The sequence below is a fragment of the Diadema antillarum genome, unplaced genomic scaffold (genome assembly GCF_040938485.1).
Source record: "Diadema antillarum isolate AM-2024a unplaced genomic scaffold, OU_Dant_1.0 scf00000134, whole genome shotgun sequence".
NCBI classification, from domain to species: domain Eukaryota; kingdom Metazoa; phylum Echinodermata; class Echinoidea; order Diadematoida; family Diadematidae; genus Diadema; species Diadema antillarum.
The window spans coordinates 1,897,322-1,920,134 of NW_027271023.1; the positions used below are offsets into that span (position 1 = coordinate 1,897,322).

General features: G+C 36.9%; 1 protein-coding gene across 1 annotated transcript in view; it reads left to right on the forward strand.

The window, feature by feature from the left end:
- Window positions 1–12,233, forward strand: part of LOC139720829 (uncharacterized) — a 76,312-nt gene extending 64,079 nt beyond the window's left edge. The window contains exons 9-17 of the mRNA XM_071632165.1: window positions 758–853; window positions 2,307–2,399; window positions 2,993–3,088; window positions 3,967–4,062; window positions 4,490–4,585; window positions 5,330–5,425; window positions 10,234–10,317; window positions 11,000–11,129; window positions 11,796–12,233. Coding sequence (XP_071488266.1) covers window positions 758–853; window positions 2,307–2,399; window positions 2,993–3,088; window positions 3,967–4,062; window positions 4,490–4,585; window positions 5,330–5,425; window positions 10,234–10,317; window positions 11,000–11,129; window positions 11,796–11,862 — 854 coding nt within the window. The 3' untranslated portion in view covers window positions 11,863–12,233. The remainder of the gene's footprint in view (window positions 1–757; window positions 854–2,306; window positions 2,400–2,992; window positions 3,089–3,966; window positions 4,063–4,489; window positions 4,586–5,329; window positions 5,426–10,233; window positions 10,318–10,999; window positions 11,130–11,795) is intronic.
- The last annotated feature ends 10,580 nt before the right edge of the window (window positions 12,234–22,813 follow it).

Here is a 22,813-nt window from a genome sequence, read left to right on the forward strand (position 1 = left end):
TACTACCACTAACTACTACTACGACTACTACTACTACTACTAACTGCTGCTGCTTCTATTACTACTACTACTACTACCACTACTACTACTTCCACTACTACTACTTCCACTACTACTACTTCCACTACTACTACGACAACTACTACTGCTGCTGCTTGCTACTGCTACTACTACTACTACTACTACTACTACTACTACTACTATTACTACTACTAATACTCACACTACGACACTACCTCTACTGCTGCTACTGATCCTTCTAATTCTACAGTCTCTTACATTACCAGAAGATGTATTTTAGAATCACCAGTGTTCCGAAACAGTGAGCCAGAGTGGAAGGTGATCGTGGCTTATGCAGAGGCTATAGTCTAAAGCTGAATACTGATGAAGGCGTAAATATTCACAACCAAATGACAAGCGCCTCAAAAATCAAAACAACAGCATAACAACATAGCAACTACTAACAACGTAACTATGGCGTTATGTAATTTCACAGAGAGAGGGGGTTGGGGGAAAAAAGGGTGTACGGATAATTCAGTAGTATAGTAACATCATTATCGTCGTCGTTATGATGATTGTTTTTGTGATTTTTGTGTAATTTAATATCTATATGACTGATGTTCTTATTGTTGTTATCGCCATCAATAAACTCTCTGTTTTGATTTGTTTTTGCTTTTGTGTTGTCTCAAATGACTTTGAATTCATGGTTTGTTGTTACTGATAAAGTATTCACTCCATTTTCGTCACCATCACACAGTGTACTGCCCAGGCGGGTGTCAGAATGGCGGTGAATGTGGCCAGGGTGGGGTGTGTATGTGCCCCATTGGATATACGGGCCGATATTGTGAAACAGGTAAAATGATGTGTTATGACAATATACAAAATTATTATGTAACTTGTTTTTCTCTTCCCTCTCTCTCTTTCTCTCTCTCTTTCTCTTCTCCAATAGATTTGAGGGAAAACTTGTACTTTCTCTTCAGTCAGAACAATTGTGATATTTCAGATTAACCCTAATCAGGCTGGGCTTTTTTGGCTATGCTATATCTGGGGGGGGGGGGGGGGGGAATTCCGCCCCCCCCCCCTTCAGATCTCGCCTATGGAACGCGTGATCGATCCGAAAATCGGCACACGCGACGCCCGCGACGTATACTATCAAAATGTATGGTTGCTTTCTCCAAAAATTTTCTCTTATTTTTTATAGTAATTAATTATTATAATTTATGCATAAAATCAGTTTTGGGCTCTAAATCACTTATTAATGCTCTAATTAAGCTAATTTCTTTTTAAAAATGTTTCTTGTATCATTCTCCTGAGACGTAGGATAAAAAAAATCTGTATCGAAATTAATTTCTTATGTATTTGATTGTTTTTTGAATTTCTTATGTATTTCTTTGTTTTTCGACCTTTTGTTTTTGTTTTTTGGCCAAAATTTGTCACAGACATTTTTCGAAGCTTTATTATGCTAAATTGAATTAATTTCGTCCATTCTAAGTCAAGATATGAATTTTTATGTGAATTAATTGAAAAATCACAATTTGCATTGGATTTGTACACAAAATCACGTTTTGGAGCAATTTTGGGGTTGACAAATTTTTTTCGAACGGGCGTCGCGTCAAAACGGTACGCGTGGGCGCAACAATTTTGGTCTCAAAAGTTGCGCGATACTTGAAAGAAAAAAGTCATGAAACATCGCGGCGGCAGCTTATCGCGCTGCGAAGATATTGCGCGAAACGTCGAGGGGGGGGGGCGTACCCCCCTCCCCCCAGCCTGATTAGGGTTAAATCACTTTGTTAAAAAACAGTACCCTGTGCAAAAAGTTCATGGCACACTAGACGAAGAGATGTGCATGATTAGAAAAAAGAAACCGTACTGTGCTGTCTTAAAATAAAAATAGCAGTGACCTACAATATTACGTGTTTTTTGTGTGCCCGGTCTTTCCCGAGAAGTCTGAAAAAGAACCCCACATATCATATTTTGTATGTTTCTAGGAAAAGAAAGAAAGAACTGTTCCTTTCTTGCAAGACATCTGTATGGACTGCTTTCCACGTGCAGCCATTAGATGTTGCTATAATCATATGCTGGCCAAGTCTCGAACCATGGAATTCTGACTGTCGGAAACAATCTTTAATGCACAGCAAATATGCAATCTGAATACGGTAGTAAATCAGTGATTTTTGTTGTTTTGTCCCTGTTTTTGCAGTTCTGTTACACATGTATGATGTCTCCTTGTCTTTTTGTTCGTCTATTCCAATTGATCATTTCTTCTTTTTTTTTATTTGCATCATTTTATTTCATGACCATCCAAGAGCAATGTCGGCATTCCTGTCAGAATGGCGGACGATGCATTGGCAGAAATAGGTGTTCCTGCCCGTATGGTTTCCTTCCACCGTTCTGTCAATGTACGTATAAATAGAAAGAGAGCGAGTACATTGTCCTATGCTCGACAGATTCTTTCACGAATTGTTCTTCAAATCAAAGCAGAATGAAAGTTATCAGATTGAAAGAACGAACTACACTTGCAGTGTTTGTTGTTTACATTATATACAATCCTTGTCACTTTTCCCCAGATGATTTCGTGTAAAAAGGGAGACGCAATACGGTATCCTTCATTCTTTCTTTTATTCAAGGGGGCTGGAGTTAGTTTCCCTTCTTTTCACCTTATTTAGCAGCAGAAGCCACGTATCAAATCACAATGAAAATAGTGCATACCTAATCCGTCCACGCAATGTCAGAAGAGAGCAATTATTATTTGCTTATTGTTGATACACAAATGTATGGTGTCATAGCATCGTATTGGTTTTTATTTCGTGGAGGACAATGATAGTTTTGTCAAACCCTACTTGTCACCCACATACACTTAAAATGAGAATAATTATGTTGACGCTATAATATAAACGCTAATTTTTTTGTTTTGTTTTGTTGTTGGTTTTTTTTTTTACCCATCTTCTTACAAACCCTACGTTGATTATTGAATTTGTTACATACTTCACAGCGCCCTGCAACCCTCCTTGCCTAAATGGCGGCCGTTGCCTACATCCGGCTCGTTGCGTATGTCCACGTGGTTATACAGGCCCGGATTGCAGTAAACGTAAGTATAGCGTCAGGGGTTAAGGTCATATAATTTCACTTGATGGTATGTGAAATAGGAAAGTATTGCAGTAGTTCGTTTTCTTTGTGTCGTACAGGTGAGTGCACGCACTCAAAATAAATGTATTTGTTCGTTTGTTTGTTTGTTTGTTTGTTTTTTGGCCGTTTCCTGTTCCACGCGTTCGGACCTTCTTTTCTGATGTATTCAGGTGTCACATGTTACAATGTTCAAACATAGATTGGCATAACATCGCACTTGTCTCGAGACAATCATAACGTATAGCTAAAAAAGTGGCGTCTCGTGTTGTGGATATTCACATCGTGGCAGGTCATGTATAACCTTGCAAAAATGTAATTAATTATGCAACCTACAACCACATAACTGAAACCATTAAGATATGACAAAATGAGACTTTTCATTGGGCCTATGGATAAATGATAGCACTATCGTGGACGCATCGACCTCATCTTGCTAGAACCTGAAATGTGTTTCACTTCCATTATACGAGACAACAGGAAAGAGTCAGCACAAGCAAATGAGCGAGACGATGTCACACACGCGCAGATATTCAAACTGACGTCATCACGGAGATGTTCCCTTTGTCGACACATTCTTCACCTTCTATTGGGACGGGGAAAGGGATGTATTAAGAGAAAGATTATGATTATGGAAGGCGAACCTCTTTCATGAATCAAACGATTACGGCAGAAAAAGTCACTATTCGACATGTAATGACGACAATGACAAATTTTAGCAGTATATCAATTAATTTCAGTGGAAATCGTAGATGTCTGTACAAAAACTATGCTGTTCTATCATGGAATCACAAATATGGGTCATGCTTTATTTCCTTTTGTTTTCTTTTTAAATCTTCACAGCAATATGCCAGTCAAGGTGCACAAACGGTGGTGAATGCATCGCGCCAAACCAGTGTCGCTGCCCAATAGGTTACAGCGGCGCCGACTGCAGTCAAGGTAAGACAGATAGAATACTTTTTGCGAGAAGTTGTTAGTCATTACATTTCGTTGAGATGCTACTGGCATGGGTTAAAGCCAGCATATTATATGGATCAGATTGAATGTAACAATGTGCCTATGTCCTACCTTTTATATTAATGTGAAATTAATTCATCGGTGCAATTGGAAATTTGGAAGGAACTACTCTTCGACAGGAGTATATATATATATAATATATATATATATATATATATATATATATATATATATATATATATATATATATTTATTTGTTTGGAACTTTTATCAATGTGAAAACAATTTGGAGTCAATATACTGAAACGACTACTGAAACGTACTGAAATGTATGCAGCATGTAAACTTTCTCCGTTACTCGGTAAAAATTGACAAATAAATTTTGGTATTTTCCCCCATTTCATGACAGTGGAGTGCAGTCCTCCGTGTGAAAACGGTGGACGTTGCATACGTCCCGGATTCTGCCGATGTCCAGCCGGCTATAGGGGTCTGCAGTGTCAAGTCGGTAAGTTATTTCTTAATCGATCGCTCACTCTACCTCGCCTAAATTCACTTGCTTATTAAGCTTTATTTAGCTTTTCTGTAAGCACTCATTTGATATCAAAAGTCATAAAGTGTATAATAATTAATGGAGACAGAGGTCTGGGTGAGTCAAGACCTTGAACGTCACTTTGCAGTAAATACAAATATTATAAAGGGAAACTACGTTATGAAATCATTCCTCCTTTTGGTGCTTCATTTCTGTCATTCTCCCCTAGCGTTTTAGAGACAAAATATTACGCTGTTCCATGGTTAATTTATTTAATACTACTGTTATTAGCACATTGTCGCCGTTGATAATACATATCTTTCTCTTTTCGGTGAGATTTTTCACGTTTATCTGTAATCCATATATGCCTTAAACTATACTAAGCTACTCACATTGTTGAAACATGATGGACACTCTATTATATAGCATGTATTTACTTGTTGTTTGGGGAAATGCATCCATCAAATAACAGTTTTGGACAGAATAAGCAAATATTGATATGTTTCATTCAATATGAACTGTGCATTCATCATAACTTCAATGTGCTAGAAATTCACCTTTCAAACAGTATGATAAACTATTATAATATTAAACTGTTATAAACTGTTATGATATGGTATTATAGTGTGATAAGCTGTCATAAACCCACAACTGATAAATTTTGGAATATACCAGTGTATCATAGTTTCTTTCCAAACCCTCCTACTCTGACTTTTTCAGCATATTGCAGACGATCGTGCCTAAATGGCGGGCAGTGCTCCGGTGCTGATACATGCACGTGTCCACGGGGCTACACTGGGTCTCAATGTCAGCTTAGTAAGTGATGAGAATTAGGCACACTTTACTACGTTAAAAGGGGACCTCCGGATGATTTCAGACTTTTACATTTCTTTTGAACAACTATACATTAGTTAAACTGAGTACAGACTTTCAGAATTTATAGTGATTGGGATGAGGAATGAGAATGTTTTCAAAATTTATAACAAATAGTCCAAGAGCATTAGGTCAAAAAAGGCCTAAACCTGGACATTTTTGGTAACAAGCTGATTTTTTCAGGATAGGTCCAGAAAAATGTCTAGAATTACATACTAAAAGTCCTCATAAATCCTCTTTGAGCATTTTCCGCAATCCAAGATGGCGTCCAAAATGGCCACCATTTCCAGAAATTCTTATAACTTTTCAACCAGAGAACCTAAATACAAAATTTAAATGTCTAAATATATGTTTTGAAGCATAAAGAACTCAATAAAATACATATCAAGAGATGTTGGTGCACGTAAATACCGAATTCCAAGATGGCGTCCAAAATGGCCGCCATTTTTTGAAATTTTTATAGCTTTTCAGCCAGGTAACCGAAATACAAAATTTAAATGTCTAAATATTTGTTTTGAAGCATGAAGAACTCAATAAAACACATATCAGGGGATGTTGATGCACGCAAGTACCGAAATCCAAGATGGCGTCCAAAATGGCCGCCATTTTCTGAATAGCTTTTCAGCCAGGTAACCCAAATACAAAATTTAAGTGTCTAGATATATGTTTTGAAGTATGAAGAACTCAATAAAATACATATTAAGAGATGCTGACGCACACAAGTACCGTTATACAATATGGCATCCAAAATGGCCGCCATTTCCTGAAATTTTTATAACCTTTCAACTAGGGAACCCAATACACAATTTAAGCGTCTTTACAAGTTTCAAGAAGGACTGAATAAAACACATATTAAGAGATTTTGACGCTCGCATGTACTGATTTAACCGCTCGAGCTCTTCCTAACATGGAAAATTGGGTGCAAAATGGCCGGCAGTCACAATTTTATCTCACAATTATGTAAATAAATGTCAGTATAGTTTATAAGAAACTTTTTATTTAAAATAAAATTCTTATGTGTAAAGTATACAAATAAAAGCATTTTGCATGTTAAACTCAAGGAGTGTGTCCTTGTTACGAGAGAAATATTTCACCAACAGATTTGTTGCTAAACAGAGAGCCTATATACTAGAAGGCACTATCTTTTTACCACATGGTCTATTTTCGTCACCTTAAGCACATGAGATGAAAACTTAGTGCTAGCCCCTTTTTATTACCAACGCATTTGATGTCTACCATGAGGTGAGTTCCAGTAAAAACAATTCTTAGAGAAGTAAAAGCAATTCTTTTTTATTTCTGTGCTACATAAAGGTAGACACTAATAATAAATTAGTGTCTACATGTGCTAAAAAATAATGTGTAATTCATCACATGACAGTGAATTTCTTTGGTGCAGTATTGCTTACCTAAACATATAGTGTCTAAATTATCTTATTCATTTCGTGTAGATTAGGTAAAATTATATAATGAATAGAAATCAGAGAATATGGCACTCATAGTTATTGGCACATGGAGGAGGGATACTCCTCTACCGCACGAGGGACCTTTTTTTCTTTCTTTTTTTACTCGAAAGTGAAACACATAGTGCAAACGTTTGGTAAGATATTGAATTATTTCCATCAAAGAGTAGGAAATCGGATATAAAGTAGTATTCAGGGAAATGGGTAATATATGGAAGGGTGTGGAAGGGGGATCCCTCCCTCCCCCCCCCCCCAACATGAGGGAGATTTTGCATTTTCAGACCTGATATTCAGACATCTGATGTACCCTATTGGTGAAATATTAGATTTTTGTTTCCATCAAAAAAAGAAACAAAAAGATATATAATCATGGAAGTGCGCGCGGTTATAGGGTTGCCTGCTCCCACATGAGGGAAATTTTCGTATTTTCGGACTTGAAATTCACAGAGCTGTTGCACCCATTTGGTGAAATATCCGATATTTGTTTTCTATTTGAAAACGTTAGGAAAAATATATATTCAGGAAAGCGTCCGGGAGGGAGAAGTGTGAGAGGAGAATACTCCTTCCCATACGATGGAAACTTGGGGATTTTCCAATTTGAAATTCAGAGACTTAGCGCACTCTTTTGTTGAAATATCTGAGATTTGTTTTTGTCCTATAAGTATAGAAAATATATATTTATGGAAATATGCGGGGGAGGTTTATGAGGTCATGCACCTCCCACAAAATGGAGATTTTTTTTTTCAGGTTACGGGTTTTATGGTGCGCTCTGTTGATGAAATACTAGATTTTTGTTTCTATTACAAAGTGTAAGTACAATAAAGACTAGTATATTCAAGGCAATGAGCTAGTAGAGGATGGGGGGGGGGGATCACTTTCCACTGGAGGGAGTTTTGCATTTCGATGATTGTCATTAAACGGCCTAATGCACCCTTGGTGTTATATTGAGAACATTGTCCATCCTCAAAGAGGAGATAATAATAGTCTCAATATGCTCAATATCCCCATCCCCCCACCAAACCGAGGGAGCTTTTACACTTGAATAGAAATGAAAATGATTATGTCATTTACATACACTTGATGGAATATTTGGGAATTGTCAATCAAAGAGGTATTCAATTAATATTGGGGGAAGTGAGCGGTTGAAAAGTTAGGGCAAATTACTCTCCAATATGAGGGAACTAACATTTTGTAAGTGAAAGATCTAGTGCACACTTTTTGACGACAGATTCGGAAATTTGTTAATCTCAAAAGTGTACAAAGTCTATGGAAAGGGGCCAAGCGAGGGACGTTTAGCATTTTTATGATTCTAATTCAATGACAAAGTGCAAATACTTCAGGTTGAATATTTGGAAAATAATGATTGTACAGGCCACCACCTTCCCCAAGGACGGGGGGGGGGGGGGGGGGACGGGGGGGGGGGGGGATGCATCCAACCCAACCTATACCCGTTTTGTGCACATTTTAAGGGAAAGATTCCGCTGGACCTTCTGAGTTGTTGAATCTCGAACATTATGTTTAATTTCTTTGTCTCTTGAAACAGGCTAAAAACAGCATTTTTTGATAAACAAACGGCGGCCATTTTGGGCAACATTTGGTTTTCGCGAAGAACTCATGTGGTTTTATTTGTACTTACAATGTACGTGCTTCATGATCTCTGAATAAGTATATCGTTGGGTTCCTTATGTCTCAAAATTTATATTATACATTTAAGTGCATATCGCGGTCACCTAGTTGCAGGGTTATGGAAAAACAGGAAATGGCAGCCATTTTGGACATCATTTTTGAAAGTGCTTAAGTGCTTTATTTGTGTTTCAAAATCTCTGAATAAGTGTTATATTTGATTCCCTATGACTCAAAACGTATATTTCGACATTCCAGGTGTGTACAGCTGAAATCTACTGGCAAAATCATGAAAAAAAATCAAGAAATGGCGGCCATTTTGGACGCCATCTTGGATTACGGTACTTGTGTGCTTCAACAACTCTTAATATGTATTTTATTGAGTTCTTCATCCTTCAAAACATATATCTAGACATTCAAATTTTGTATTTAGGCTACCTGGCTGAAAAGTTATAAGAATTTCAGAAAATGGCGGCCATTTTGGACGCCATCTTGGATTTCGGTACTTGCGTGCACCAACATCTCTTAACATGTATCTTATTGAGTTCTTCATGCTTCAAAACTTATATTTAGACAGTTAGATTTTGTATTTGGGTTCTCTGATTGAAAAGTTATAAGAATTTCTTTAAATGGCGGCCATTTTGGACGCCATCTTTGATTGCGGAAAACGCTCAAAGAGGATTTATGAGGACTTTTAGTATGTTATTCTAGACATTTTTCTGGACTTATCCTGAAAAAATCAGCTTGTTACCAAAAATGTCCAGGTTAAAACTAATACTCTTGGACTAAAATTGCAATGAACAAGGATGATGACATGACAGCCTCACCATAAGAATGCATGAGTTGGGCCTCAAGAAAGCAGAACAAAAGAAGAAGGTATGCATAGATTCTTCACAGGCGAACTTGTTGAGCAAGCAGGTATTGTTATGAAATTACACTGCTACATTTCTGAAATATGTGAGGCTCTGATGTCACCAACACTGTTCAGTGTAATTTGTTTAAGATTTTCAGTTTATCGGTTTCTCTGCTCAAGGACCACAATAAATTCCACGAATCTATACATGGAGCTGTCGATTTATGTACTACATGATATGTAATTATACAAATCGTTTGGAATGCCCCTTTAAGTGCAGGTCAATCAAATTTTCAATACAACTGTTCGTGAATTTGACTGTATATGTTCAGTTGTTCTTAATCCCATACTTTTCTGACTGTACTACGAATAGAGACATATCGAGGACACCGAAGAAAGAGAGAACAGAACGTCATGACAGTTCGGCATCTCTTATATTGAAAGGGCGTGCATGGTACAATTTGTGTTATATATAGGCCTACTATTGACAAATCCATGTGCGCTTTGTTGTTCGTGAAATGGACCGTGTTTCCTTAGAGGAACACATCACTTATGAGCTTTATTTGTAACAAAGTTGGCCAAAGTCATGACGTAATATATCACAGTCTGTTACTTAATCTTAACTCCTGATGCATGCTATGAATACAGAATCAATAGAATGGTAACGGTAATGTTAACTCCGAAAAATAAATGACGATAAATCAACGAGGTTTAGTTATCTATTGACCAAGATGTACACTATTAATGGCATCGTTCGCAATGCGAGATATTCTTTATCTTTAAGATGATATATTCATTTTATGTCATTATGTTAGGCAAGTGCCCCCGTGGCTGTACAGGCGGCTCTGTGTGTGTTGGCTACAATACCTGTTCTAATTACGTCTCGTCTTCGGCGTCAAGGTACGTTAATTTTCCTGTCGAAAACAGAAAATACGAGAGAACTTCTATAGTAGCGACAGTATTTTTTTTTTTAAATACATGTATCATGATGTAAGAATGTATACAATGTTCAATATATAAGATCATTTCAATTTTAGTGCTGCCTTCCATTGTCAATATACTGATACAAAAGCTGATAAGTGTCGGCATGATTGTATACAAAATTAACACACATAGTTATGTAGTTTATGTAGTATATCCATGCATAAGAAAGGGTTTCTTTGGAGTAAAGTTTACAGAACACAACTGGAATGCAGGGGACCATCTTCATAAGCATATAGCTTGACTATAGGAAGATGGCCCTACAGCATGGTAGAAGGATGACCTTCGCTTATCAATCTACTGACCATTCTCTTATGTCAATGGACAGTTTGGACAGTCGTCCTCCTGATCTCGCATTCCATCAGTTTACCGACCTTTTTCATGTGAATACATGTGCACGTGTTTGTGTAGGCCTACGTCTATAAAGAGACACAAATTTCCTCTTTTTTTAAACTACCCTGATATGTTTCGATAATTTGAGAAATCTGTGCTTCATGATGGAGGGCTAGAAACAGTTTTTCTTTTTTTTTCTTTATTAGACGATTTATATGTCATTGTTTTGATTTTCTTTTATGCATCTATTCATTGATTGTTTTTTCCCCCGTAGACAAACATGGTGTCCGCTTCAATCATACACGCAAGCCTACACAGTGACATATGTGAAACCTGTCATACAGAAATACAGAATATCTTGTGGGTCCCGAAGATTGCAAACATGTGAATCATCGAGGTAAGGCTGATCAGGTTGTCTCTTAGAAGTCACTGAGCGCAATTCTATTCCAGTCTTTATTGTATCATAGGGCTCATAATTAACCCCCCCCCCCCCTTTCTTGAATATTTCAGGAATGGATGATCTACAGGTTTGCTGAAAGTAATCATTATTATTTCAATGAAGCAAGTTATTGTAAATGATTATGATAATATGTATTTTTCATTGATTTCTTGATGTGGAGTTTCATTCTTGAGACAGGGCGTTACAATATTTTCATACTGTCATTCACAATGTTCACCGAGTATATAGGGGTTATAGATTTGGTAGCGATTTCAAGAGCCTTAAATGGATTTGAAAGTTCGAGCAAAAATAAAAGTAATCTATCCTTACAGAGACAGGGAAGACTGACAGCAATGGATTTCACAAAGCAAAGACACGATTTCGCACTGTCCGTAATGGCACCTTAACATAATAGCCACTTATTGACGCTTCAGCAAAAGCTCTTCCTTGCTTAGTACTTTTAGATTACATATCAATTGTCTATTTCTTACTCGAAATCGTCAGTTATCTGTGATCAAGTACGTGTTTTTTTTTTGGTATCAATCAGATCTATTGGTATGCTTTACAGGGTAAGAATATGATACAAGTGTTTGTTTTCTTCTTTCCATTTCTTTTGCATTCCAGAATAATCTATCAGATAGGCTACCGAACTAGTCAACGAACAGGATATAGATGCGCCCCCTATGGTTGAAAGCTGCCGGATTTTTTTCCTTCTACGTCAGTCCTTGGACGCATCATTGAAAACTCGTCTCGTACGGTGGCTTGGAAGCCTTGGTCCTCAAAACAGTCGTGAAACTAAATTGTGTGGTCAGTCAGTGTATGTGACTAATTCGCTCCTCATCAATGGTGCTCGTTTTTTATATATTTATGCCACAAATAGTTTTTGACTTCACAAGGATGTGTTGACTGCGAAGTTGTGCTCGTTAATGGAAGGAATGGGAAACTTATGCGACGCGATGGTTTTCTTCACAGGGACCGTGCGAACAATCAACTACAGCACGCATAATAACTGTTTTGTATTACAATCATGTCGATTGTTAGACGTTTCGACAATCGATGATAATGAAGGCACACCTTGGAAGCATCGATATATTTTGATTTTCTGGACGCTCCGGATGGTCATAGAGATACAGGATTTCTACAAAGTTCTTTTTTGCTGTCTCTTTGAAAAAAAAAGGTACTACGCACTGATGTGGCATTTGGAGACAGCTCCGCCCCGCTTCTTGAGTCGCCATGGAAACGTCAGCATTTGACGAATAATTCGTGCGCTTACGTGGTACTTATTTCACTTGACAGCAGATTGAAACATGCATCATTGGAAATTTGAATACTAAACATGCACGTACAGCCTTATTACTGAGCAATAAGACAATCACGACGATCAGACATGGAGACTCATTTTGCATGTCATTTCAATTTCCTTATTATCTGTATTACTTTGTTGTGATTCTAAAAAACTACCAGCAAAATGCAGCAGTGTATTGAAACGAAAAGAACTTATAGAGTTACTGATTATCGTAATAATGATTGTTTATTTGTATTATGAAATGTATCGTTAGAACTACCTAATGTGTGTTGGATGAATGCGTCTCCTCAGATTTAGTATTTAGCTTAATAAAGATAGAATGTTGCGTAGTTAAAAGAGGCTTAAATCTTATGACATAGCTCTGATATGAATCCTTAAAATTCATAGCAGTATAATTAATTTGGTATTTGAATTATGCATCAACTATGTAAATATACTTCCAAGAAGCCAGTACCCATATGTGGCTTTTCGCAATAGATCATTTCTGTTATGTATTGAAATTTGATGTTTAGCATGTCATTAGCCGTAGCCGTTGCTAGTTCGGCAAGCCTCTGGCAAGCTTTGTGGTTGTTGGGGGTAACTCTTAAAGAAGAAAGGATGGGTATAAAGTTGGAATACATTACATAAACGGCTTATTATTGGACAGTACGTGACGCTCTTCTTCTTTTTTTCTTTTTCCTTTTTTTTCAACTACATGTATTTTTGAAGACGAACACATGCGACAGATTTGCAAAATCTGGGCCTAAGTCGGATAAACATTTCAGTTTCTGAAATATAGGGGATTTCATGCCATAATTATGCTGATGGCAACTTTTTTTTTTAATAGCATACCCCTTTTTCTCGTTTGTTTAATTTTAAGGTGAGAGTATAGTAAATTTCTTGAGCATTAGATTTTTATTTGACACATATCGCTTGCTCAGAAATAAATATCACCTGCAATTAATGATGATTATGTAAAATGACATGCATCCTTTCGTAGTTATTATTGTTGTTGTTTCATGAATAATGAAAAGACCGAAAGGCTGAAAAAGACAGAAATAACAGAGCCTTGTCACACACTTTTCTGAGTCGAACCACTGAATGACATTATCTGCAGAGGCATTATGAAGTGGCATTCTGAGTTTAGGTTGTCCGTCCGTTCGTTCTTTCTACATCTCTTCAGCAGTACGAATTAAGATTATTCTTCATGGATCCTTTTAATACTTAGGGTGTACAGATGCGAATAGCAGATTTTGCGCAAAATATCACCAGGTCATAGGTCAAAGATCACAAATCTTAAACTACTTTACTATATCTTTGAATGTTGAATTGTTAAATTGATACGCAGACAGGTCAAGGTGAACAAAATCTAATTTTGATGAAGTAACAAGATGAAAATTCGGGATAAACGACCAAAGGGTACTCTTTATACAAAGATAGATCAATGGAAATAATCATTTAGGTACGACGATTGAGCTGAAGGCTCGACTTGCAATGTCACTGAAAGTTAGCTGGGAGAGTAATAGATATACGTTGTGAATCTATTCATATGAAAAGGTAGAGGTATAATAAACAAATGGAATAAGATAGAATCCAGGTCCCTGAATTTTTTTTACATAAATCTCCTTTTACTCGTTTTTTACCAGGACGGTCCAATGGGAGTAAAAATTGACAAAACGAAAGAATGAATAATTGTTTAATCAGTGCTCTGAGATTAGAAAAAAAATTAACCTTGACGGTCAAAGGTCAATGCCAGGGAAATTAATCTTGATATCAAGAAAGTTTCATGCTCACTGATTAAAGTGTGAAAAGCTAGAGCCATCTCTACTTTTTTTTCACACAATTCCACTTCTTGCCGCAATCGAATTGCTGTAGTGGCATGTTAGTAGTCCTGATATCTGTGTAACAACTGACATCTGTATGGTATAACAGTGCTCGTAAACAGCCAAATTTGTATCAATTCAGATAATATGATATCGTTACATTGCTCTGAGAAACCAAGGGACTTGTGGCAAATCTTATGAGAATGAGATATCATGCTGTTAGCATTTTTTTTTTTTGGGGGGGGGAGGAGTGGGGGAGTATAAGATAATGTGTGGTCTAAAAAAGATTGATATCGAAATTGCTGATTTTCTCCTACGTGTTACCATTCCAAAATGAGGATATCAAAGCTGCACTCTTTCCTTTGTTTGGAATGCATTGCATTTGAAAATCACTCGTTGCAACTACACATCTATGTCGGTAAGGAAAGCTGATATTCTGAGAAAAGCCCTAAACAAACAAACAAACAAACAAAAACAAACAAACAAACGCTGTTTTAAATATCGGATAGGGTGTCTAGCATACCATGAAACTTGGTACCTGTAAATAGTCTCCAGTGTGAGATTCAATATCTCTTTCGATTCTATGCGTTCCAGGATGTCCCCATGCCGTCTTCAAAGTGTAACACAATGCAATATGTCTCTATTCAGTGATGTCATTTTGGTGTTATCATAAAGTATGAGGACGAGCATGGGCACTGAATAATTTTAAGTGGTGTGTAAATAGATAAAGCCCATCTTGTACCTGTTTGAATTGTTATCCTTATGAATTGATATTTAAGTGTATCACAGTACATCCAGTAAACTATTGTCATACATGAATGATTGCAAACATGGTCGTATATGAATAAACTCTCGAATGAAAAACAAAATGAATGCGTAATGATTATATTTCATTTACTTTTTATACTTTGCCAACATCTTTACAACAAACTGTCAACAATCTATACTATCGTAGAATCTAATTGAGAAGTAAACGTTAGCGATAATGTATAGATTGCCATTATGCACGTATGTTATATGCAAGTAGTAACTGATTGATCGTGAAGATGATACAAAGTCATGGCGAAATGGTCAGAGCACTAATACCCCCAAACGCACACACTAACACACAAACACACGCACACACACACACACGCACAAACACACTCACACGAATATTCAAAATGGCTATGAAAGGTTTTTTTTCATACCTTCAAGCACTTTTAAAAAGTGTATTGTTGTTTTGATTTATTACAATTGATAAAATAAACTATAGTGTTAAAACGTGAAGTTTAACTCTCCCACGAATTGGGATATTAGCACGACTGCACTGCATGTGTTGCAAGCATGCCAAATATACATTGTGTCCCGCTTTGTCAAAGTGCATTCTTTTACTCATTGGTAAAGTTGTGTGCAGAAAGTATCTGGGTATGCTCTACCAAACACTGGGGATACATTCCTTATATAGTGCATGTGATATTAACATAGGCTATGTTGTTTGTAATCATACGATCCCCACTAATAAGAGACAAAGACACTCTCTCCCTCGGATAGGACATAGAATTGAAGTCCTGTGTTTGAGAGAGTCACAACTCATGCACGTATAAGATCCCGCTTCATTTACTCACCGCAAAGAGCAGGGTGTTTAACCCGGTGACGTGGTCCCGCCTTACATCCAGCTGGACCCCATGGAAGACGAGCTATTGCGGCCGAATACGGGCTATCAAGCCATCTTCCCCAGATGGAGATGAAACAAACAGACAAACAAATAAACAAACAAACAAGCAATTCAAATACAATTAGCAATTGGACAAACGTGATCGCATGTTAGACCAGGACAATTGTACAACTGTTTACTGTTTTCCGATTGGAGGGGCGTTTTATGTTTCCCATTAATACATTAATGGGAAACATTTTTACATAAACAGTACAGCAAATAGGGAAGCGGCGCCAAAATAGGCCCCGCAGATAAAGGTTATCGTATATCCACTGCGCATGTGGACTATGGTTATTGGGGAAATGGATAGAATTTAAAGGTGCAGACATATGCGATTTGATATCACAAAGTGCTGTCACTCATTAATATGACACTTTTGTTGGCAGGGATATAGAGACTGGTCTGACTAGGGCTTCAAGTTCTTCGATTTCGTATTATAAATTTTGTCTCAAAAGCATTTGAAAAACCTGGACGGATCATGAAGAAATATCTTCTCTATTCGATAAATGCTAATCACTGACTTACCAAATACCCAAGAGGAACTATACGTTGTACGGTAACAGCGACAAGAATGCAATCGCCGCACTTTAACAAAAGCACCACCATGTATATACAGGCTTCAGTGATTAGAGTGTCTGTTGATTGCGGGTATATAGAGCACTATTACCCCCCCCCCCCCAAAAAAAAAAAATAATAATAATAAATAGATAAATAAATAAAAAAATAAAAAAAATAAAATAAAATAAAAAATAAAAAATAAAAAATAAATCAAAAAATCAAAAAATCAAACAAACAATCTAAAACAACAAAAGCAACAAAAAGAAAACAAACAAACAGAAGGAACAAAAGAAAAAAAAGGAAGGGGAGTCCAACAAAAAGCTAGTCGCTTTTTGCTCCTGCGACAATTGCTCCGGTCTTACTTTCTCCAAGGACTTAGGGTTAGGGTAAGGGTTGTCATAAGGTTTTAGATTTAGTTTGATGTGAGGATTAGGATTAGGGTTAGGGTTTGATTTGATTTATTTCTGCATCTTTCACAAAGTATATAAAACATATTAAACAATTTTCCAATACTATTCACATTATATCCAACACAAAATGAATGTAAATATATCATATATAATGTACCAATAATGAAATATTGTATAGGTGAATCATAATCGTACAAAAAACAATTGAAAAAAACAACAACATTGATTATCAAATCGAATTGATACATATAAAATGCAGGAGACCGTCATCTTAAGCGGAAGCTTGAGATGATGGCGGCCTCTAGAAAAGCATATGGCTTATACTTCTTAACAAATCATTTAATACGTATCAAATTGTGTAACCGAATAGGGTAGCTACAAAATGCATCAGTGCAAAGGACGTGAGTTAGGATGCAAGGGCATATGTGCAGTTTTGTTGTTTTAATTATTATTGTTAAGTTTGTTGGCGGAATTTATTTTTGGCTTAGCGAGCAGGAGCTTTGTTATGCCAAGGAGTTATCAGACACCAATATCTGATGAGACAATAATACACACACACACACACACACACACACACACACACACACACCATATATATATATATATATATATATATATATATATATATATATAGATATATATAACTGTATATATATATTACCTTCTACAGTCATAACTGGATATCTAGCGTAGTGATGTGTCGGGCAATAGAGACTAAAAGAAAATAGACTTTAGAGGTCATTGACACGTCATCTTCTATTTTTTATTCCAGAAAGTAGTATGTGCGAGCTATGTATAGTACATACTTATGTCACTGTTGCTTTAAAAACAATGAACGCTTCATTGTTTGGCTTCATAACTTGACTTTTCCTTTTAAATTCCATACCCGATTTTAACGAAACCTTTACTTTCTATGGATTTTTTTTCTCCATCCTTTGATGTTACGGAATTACACTTAAAACTAGTGCAGTAATAGAACTTGTGAGACGCCCATGAGTTCACAATAGCCCATTCAGGGGGTTTTCTCTGCAGTTCTAGTAGTGTGCCTACATCTTCTTCAGACTTATGCTTTGAACAGTAACACGCAATCTGTTTCTCCTGAGAAGAACAATATAAAAAAAATTCTGTATGACCTGAAGGAGATAGAATCAAAAACCGTTCCACGGGCCCTGTAGCTGTCATAGGCTACCCCTGAAACTCACATATAGGTCAAGAATTTCCAAACATCGTGATTACAGCGCAAAAGGATATGGAGAACCACTCAGCTTCGAGTCAAAGGCAGATGTTTACGCTGCTGAAATACGTTGCAGTCTGTCGAATTATGTCCAAATGTTTTAGCGGGATCGTAAATGTGCCTACTGGAATGTATAACGTGTAGAGATCTGGCCCATAGCGTCAAGAGCGGATGCTGGCGAGTGCATAAAAACTGTGGTTCACCTATGCCATACACCAGAAGCATGATCATTGCCGGTACTGCACACTATACACGCAGAAGCTCTAGCTCTGTGCATCCAATAGTCTGTATATGTGGTAGCTCACCCACATACGAAGAGCTGGGAGGAGACGAGCGTGATGAGCCTGCTGTATACAGACATCAAAAGTTGTTCTTATATATTAATGTGAATGTATTGTACTCGACACGGAAGTAATCAATGTGGATTTGATGTGAAAGATCCAATGGAACGTGCAGATCTGACGTCGATGACACAGTCTGAAGGAGAAACATCATGGTGAGTCTTATTGATATTATCTTACCCTGCGATTTTACGTAGATGCTTGTCTCATTCTTCTCAGTCTTGGTGTCCGAAAATTTGATAAATTGGGTCTGAAGTGAATCGCGGGGGGGGGGGGGAGGGGGAGGGGGAGGAGGGAATGCCGAAAAAACAACAAAAATACTAGAAGCCCATGACTTCCGAGGGTCTTCTCATAATCATGACCCTTGACCCAAACTTTAAAGGAAACTTTCTCCAACCCCACCTCGCCAAAGAACCCCTCCACAGACACACACACACACACACACACACACACACACACACATGCAGGATTTTGTATTTGTATTTGTATTTGTATTTATTTATTTACCACTTGTGGGATGGATAGCCCTTTCAGCAAATTGCTGTTTTTCGAAGGGGTCCAACCAAAGTAAAAACAACATAACAATACACAAAACATTCAATAGGGGAGAGTAGTAAAAAACAACAACAACAAATGAAAAAAATGACTGTACAAGAAATACACAAATTCAGCTGAACCAGTAAACAAATATAAGTATACGCGAGGTACATATAAGGAAAAAAAAACTCAAACAATAAGGAGCAAAAAAAAAAATCAGAGGTAGGAAGGAAAAAAAAAGAAGAGAGAGAGAAAAAAAAAGAGCTAAACAAAAATAATATCTCGTACATTATACCAAATCAAAATGCCATAAACTCAATAATATAAAGCATTCAATGCAATTGGAATGGTCTTCAAATAACGTTTAAAACTCTCAACTGAAACAAATTTACCATATATTATATCTAGGTCATTCCATAATTTTGCGCCACGATAGATCAAAGATCGTATACCATAATTAGTTTTGGGTTGGGGGAGTTTGAGTTTATGTTTGCCAGATCTCGTTACATATGGGGTTTCACGCACATGAAACATACTGCTTAAATATGATGGACAAAAATTATGGGTTATTTGGTACATAACGCAACGCAGGGGGAGGATGTTTCTTCGCGATAGAATTCTTACATAGTTTACATTGAATTCAGTAGGGAAAGTAATCATCACTATTTCCAAATGAAAACTAATAAAATCAATGCTGAGTAGGGCTTGTATGGAAGGTTGATATTGCGAACGTATAGAAGGCAAGACATTTTGAATATTCTTATGTCCACTGGCAAATTATATGGTTCATCTATTCGCTAATCGGATATGCTTTGTTCCACATGTCCATCGAATTGCATTGCAGACGATTTATATACTTTCACACAATGTGATAGCTAGCACATAAAATGACAGTGCCCTATTTAGATTTTTGGAATTCATTGTGGTTCCTGAAGAGTAGTTATGAACCAATTCTCTGAAAAACCCCGAGACATTATTAAACTGAACAAGGATGATGATAACATAGGGGGCTCACATATTATAGCGAAGTATAAGATATATTCCATTACAATATATACCACTTGCCTAATAAGTTCACCGCTGTGCAGAATTTATGCATTTTTTATTTTGTTTTTGCTTCCTTGAGTACCCAGTCATGCATTGTTATATAATATGAAACTGCCATGTCCTCATCCCAATCAATATGAATAATGAAACTCTGTTTACCCAGTATAACCTTATACGCATAGATGTTCAAATGCAGAAGTCTGAAATTCATCTAATTGTTGTGATCTCTATCTCCAAATTCATGAAATTCGTTCGTCGAGATGTTTTCATTGCAACTGATTGACAAATTGCCCTACATCGACGTAAATAAGCACATCGACGTAAATAAGCACCGATCTCTCTCTTCATCCTAATTATGCTCCCCTCTTTCTCAATATTTTTTGTGTGCCTTGTCTATTTTTGTCCCACTCTAGCATATCTTTTTCATTTCTATGCAGACAAATCCTACATCGATACCAGTCGTTCTGTCTCTTTTGTCTGCGTTTCATTTGCAGGTGAGCGCTTGAAATTATGATTTTATACCCATATCTAAACATCAAAAAAAATATTGTAAAAAGTAACTCTTTAAGCTCTTTCAGGCTGTCAGTGTATTTGTATGAAAAACCCGCATGTTTCTAATAGTACACCATGACTTCCGAACTACAGTGTACTTTACCTGTTCACTATAAGGACTGATATAAGCAGACCACGCAATCTATCATTAAAAAAAAAGAAGTCACTGTGTGCTCCACCGGGTACATTATGATGATCAATATATGAGTACATGTATTTGGAAGCAGGGGACTCGGAACCAGGGGATAGGAGAGCTCCGTTGACCTTTGACTCTCCCATCGGCCCGCAGCCCCCCCCCCCCCCCGTTCCTTGGCCCCTGGATAGTAAAACTTGCCATTATCACTATGATAAAGATTCTGCACACTCAAGTGACCCACGTCTTACAAGCTCTGCTTTTCAGTGGACCACTTTTTCCATTCTAATACAATGTATTCATTTTTTTTTGGTCAATCTTCCAGATTACATTGCTGTTTTTTTGTTATTTGATGAAATTATATGTAAGTACTTCATGGTACTTTTATTATGTATTGTCTAGAAAATGGAAAAAGTAATTATTGTGTAATGTATAATTGGTGTTTCGTTACGGCTTTTGTGAACGAATGGAAACAATTTCAACTGAACTAAACTGAACCAGTTAACAGTGACAGAGATGGAGACAGACATGTGCGATTTCGTAGTTCGTGTAAGAGCTTTTTTTTTTCATCTATGTTGACAGACAGACAATGTCTCGTTGATACTGACATGAGCCGAGAAGTATACATCGTGTATCAGTGTGGTGGGGTTATGTTTTCCTTAATTTCTAGGGGTATTTATGTGGCCGTCTACTGACAAACTTTTACTTCCTTGTATATATTGCCATAGCACACAGCATTAACACGATAGTCTGACAACCTTTCTCCCCTACACGTTATTTCACTTGTCTAGACTTTGTGTGCTTTAAGAGAGGTGTAACAACATGCAGCTGTTCGTCTCCCCCACCAAGAGTTCCTCTGCCATTGGGTATGTCAGTAATCTATCAAATCATCATTTATACATAGAAGAGCCTGCATCCAAAAGGCGCTAAATCCATTGCAAAACGATGAATTTAGCGCGCAATGGATTTAGCGCCATTTGGAAGCAAGCTCTTCATTATCATTATCCACGCCTTACTCTCTTTTGTTTGTTTGTTTGAATTATTTTTCTTCCAACACAATTTCATACATAAATCAAATTCTTTTCAGTAATATCACATAGAATATCAATAAGCAGATTACAATGTAGATGATTCAAAGAAGGAAAATTGATGTGTAAATCAATTCCATTAACAAAATATAACTCGTATTCGGCCAAATTCCGCAAATATTTACGCGCATACTGCGAAAACCCATGTACTTTTTTTTTTGTGTGTTCTTATCTTGTGGTGGAAACATCGGTTCATTTTCCTTCTCTCCTCTAAGGATTTCAAATATGAACAATTCATGTCATGCTTTTGAAAAGTGTTGAACTTTCGTTTATGTGTATCTGCATAGCATTACTGTTACACCATTAGTCAGAGATACCATGATGTGTTATACCTCTTTGACATATAGATTGTGCAAATCAAACAAGAGACGTGGTGCCACAGTGATGAAGATGACGACAGGTATGTGACGACCTCTTACTTTGTGTAAGATGTACCTGAAAGTTTGTACTGGATGAGAGCAGCATCGAAATGAAGCATGATAGTCTTCGAACTTCACTCTTATGCTTGCATTCTATTTCCATTTCATTTTTTTTTTTGCATATTTCGACAAAAACATATACAATTTCTTTGATAACAGAAAATAAGATGAGTAAAATTATGTGAAATGAAAGAGTGTATACAATAAGATTAGAACTTTACGATAAATTGTACTTTGGCATTGGCTAACGGGGGACCATTAATAAGGCGCTCATCTGGCAACGCGTGAATTTAATACCCGTAGACGTCAACGTGTCAATATACTTACGTGGTGGAGCACTGATCTAATATCCTGCTGTCTTTAGTTGCCTATCAGCCTATGATTGTGTGCAACCAATTGAAGCGATTATCATTTAATGGCGATTAAAGGGTTCTTCATCATGTCCTTCATAATACAGATTCCACAAGTACAACCACGGTTCTACCGATAGTGACGAAGAGCACTCCAGGTGTGTGTAAG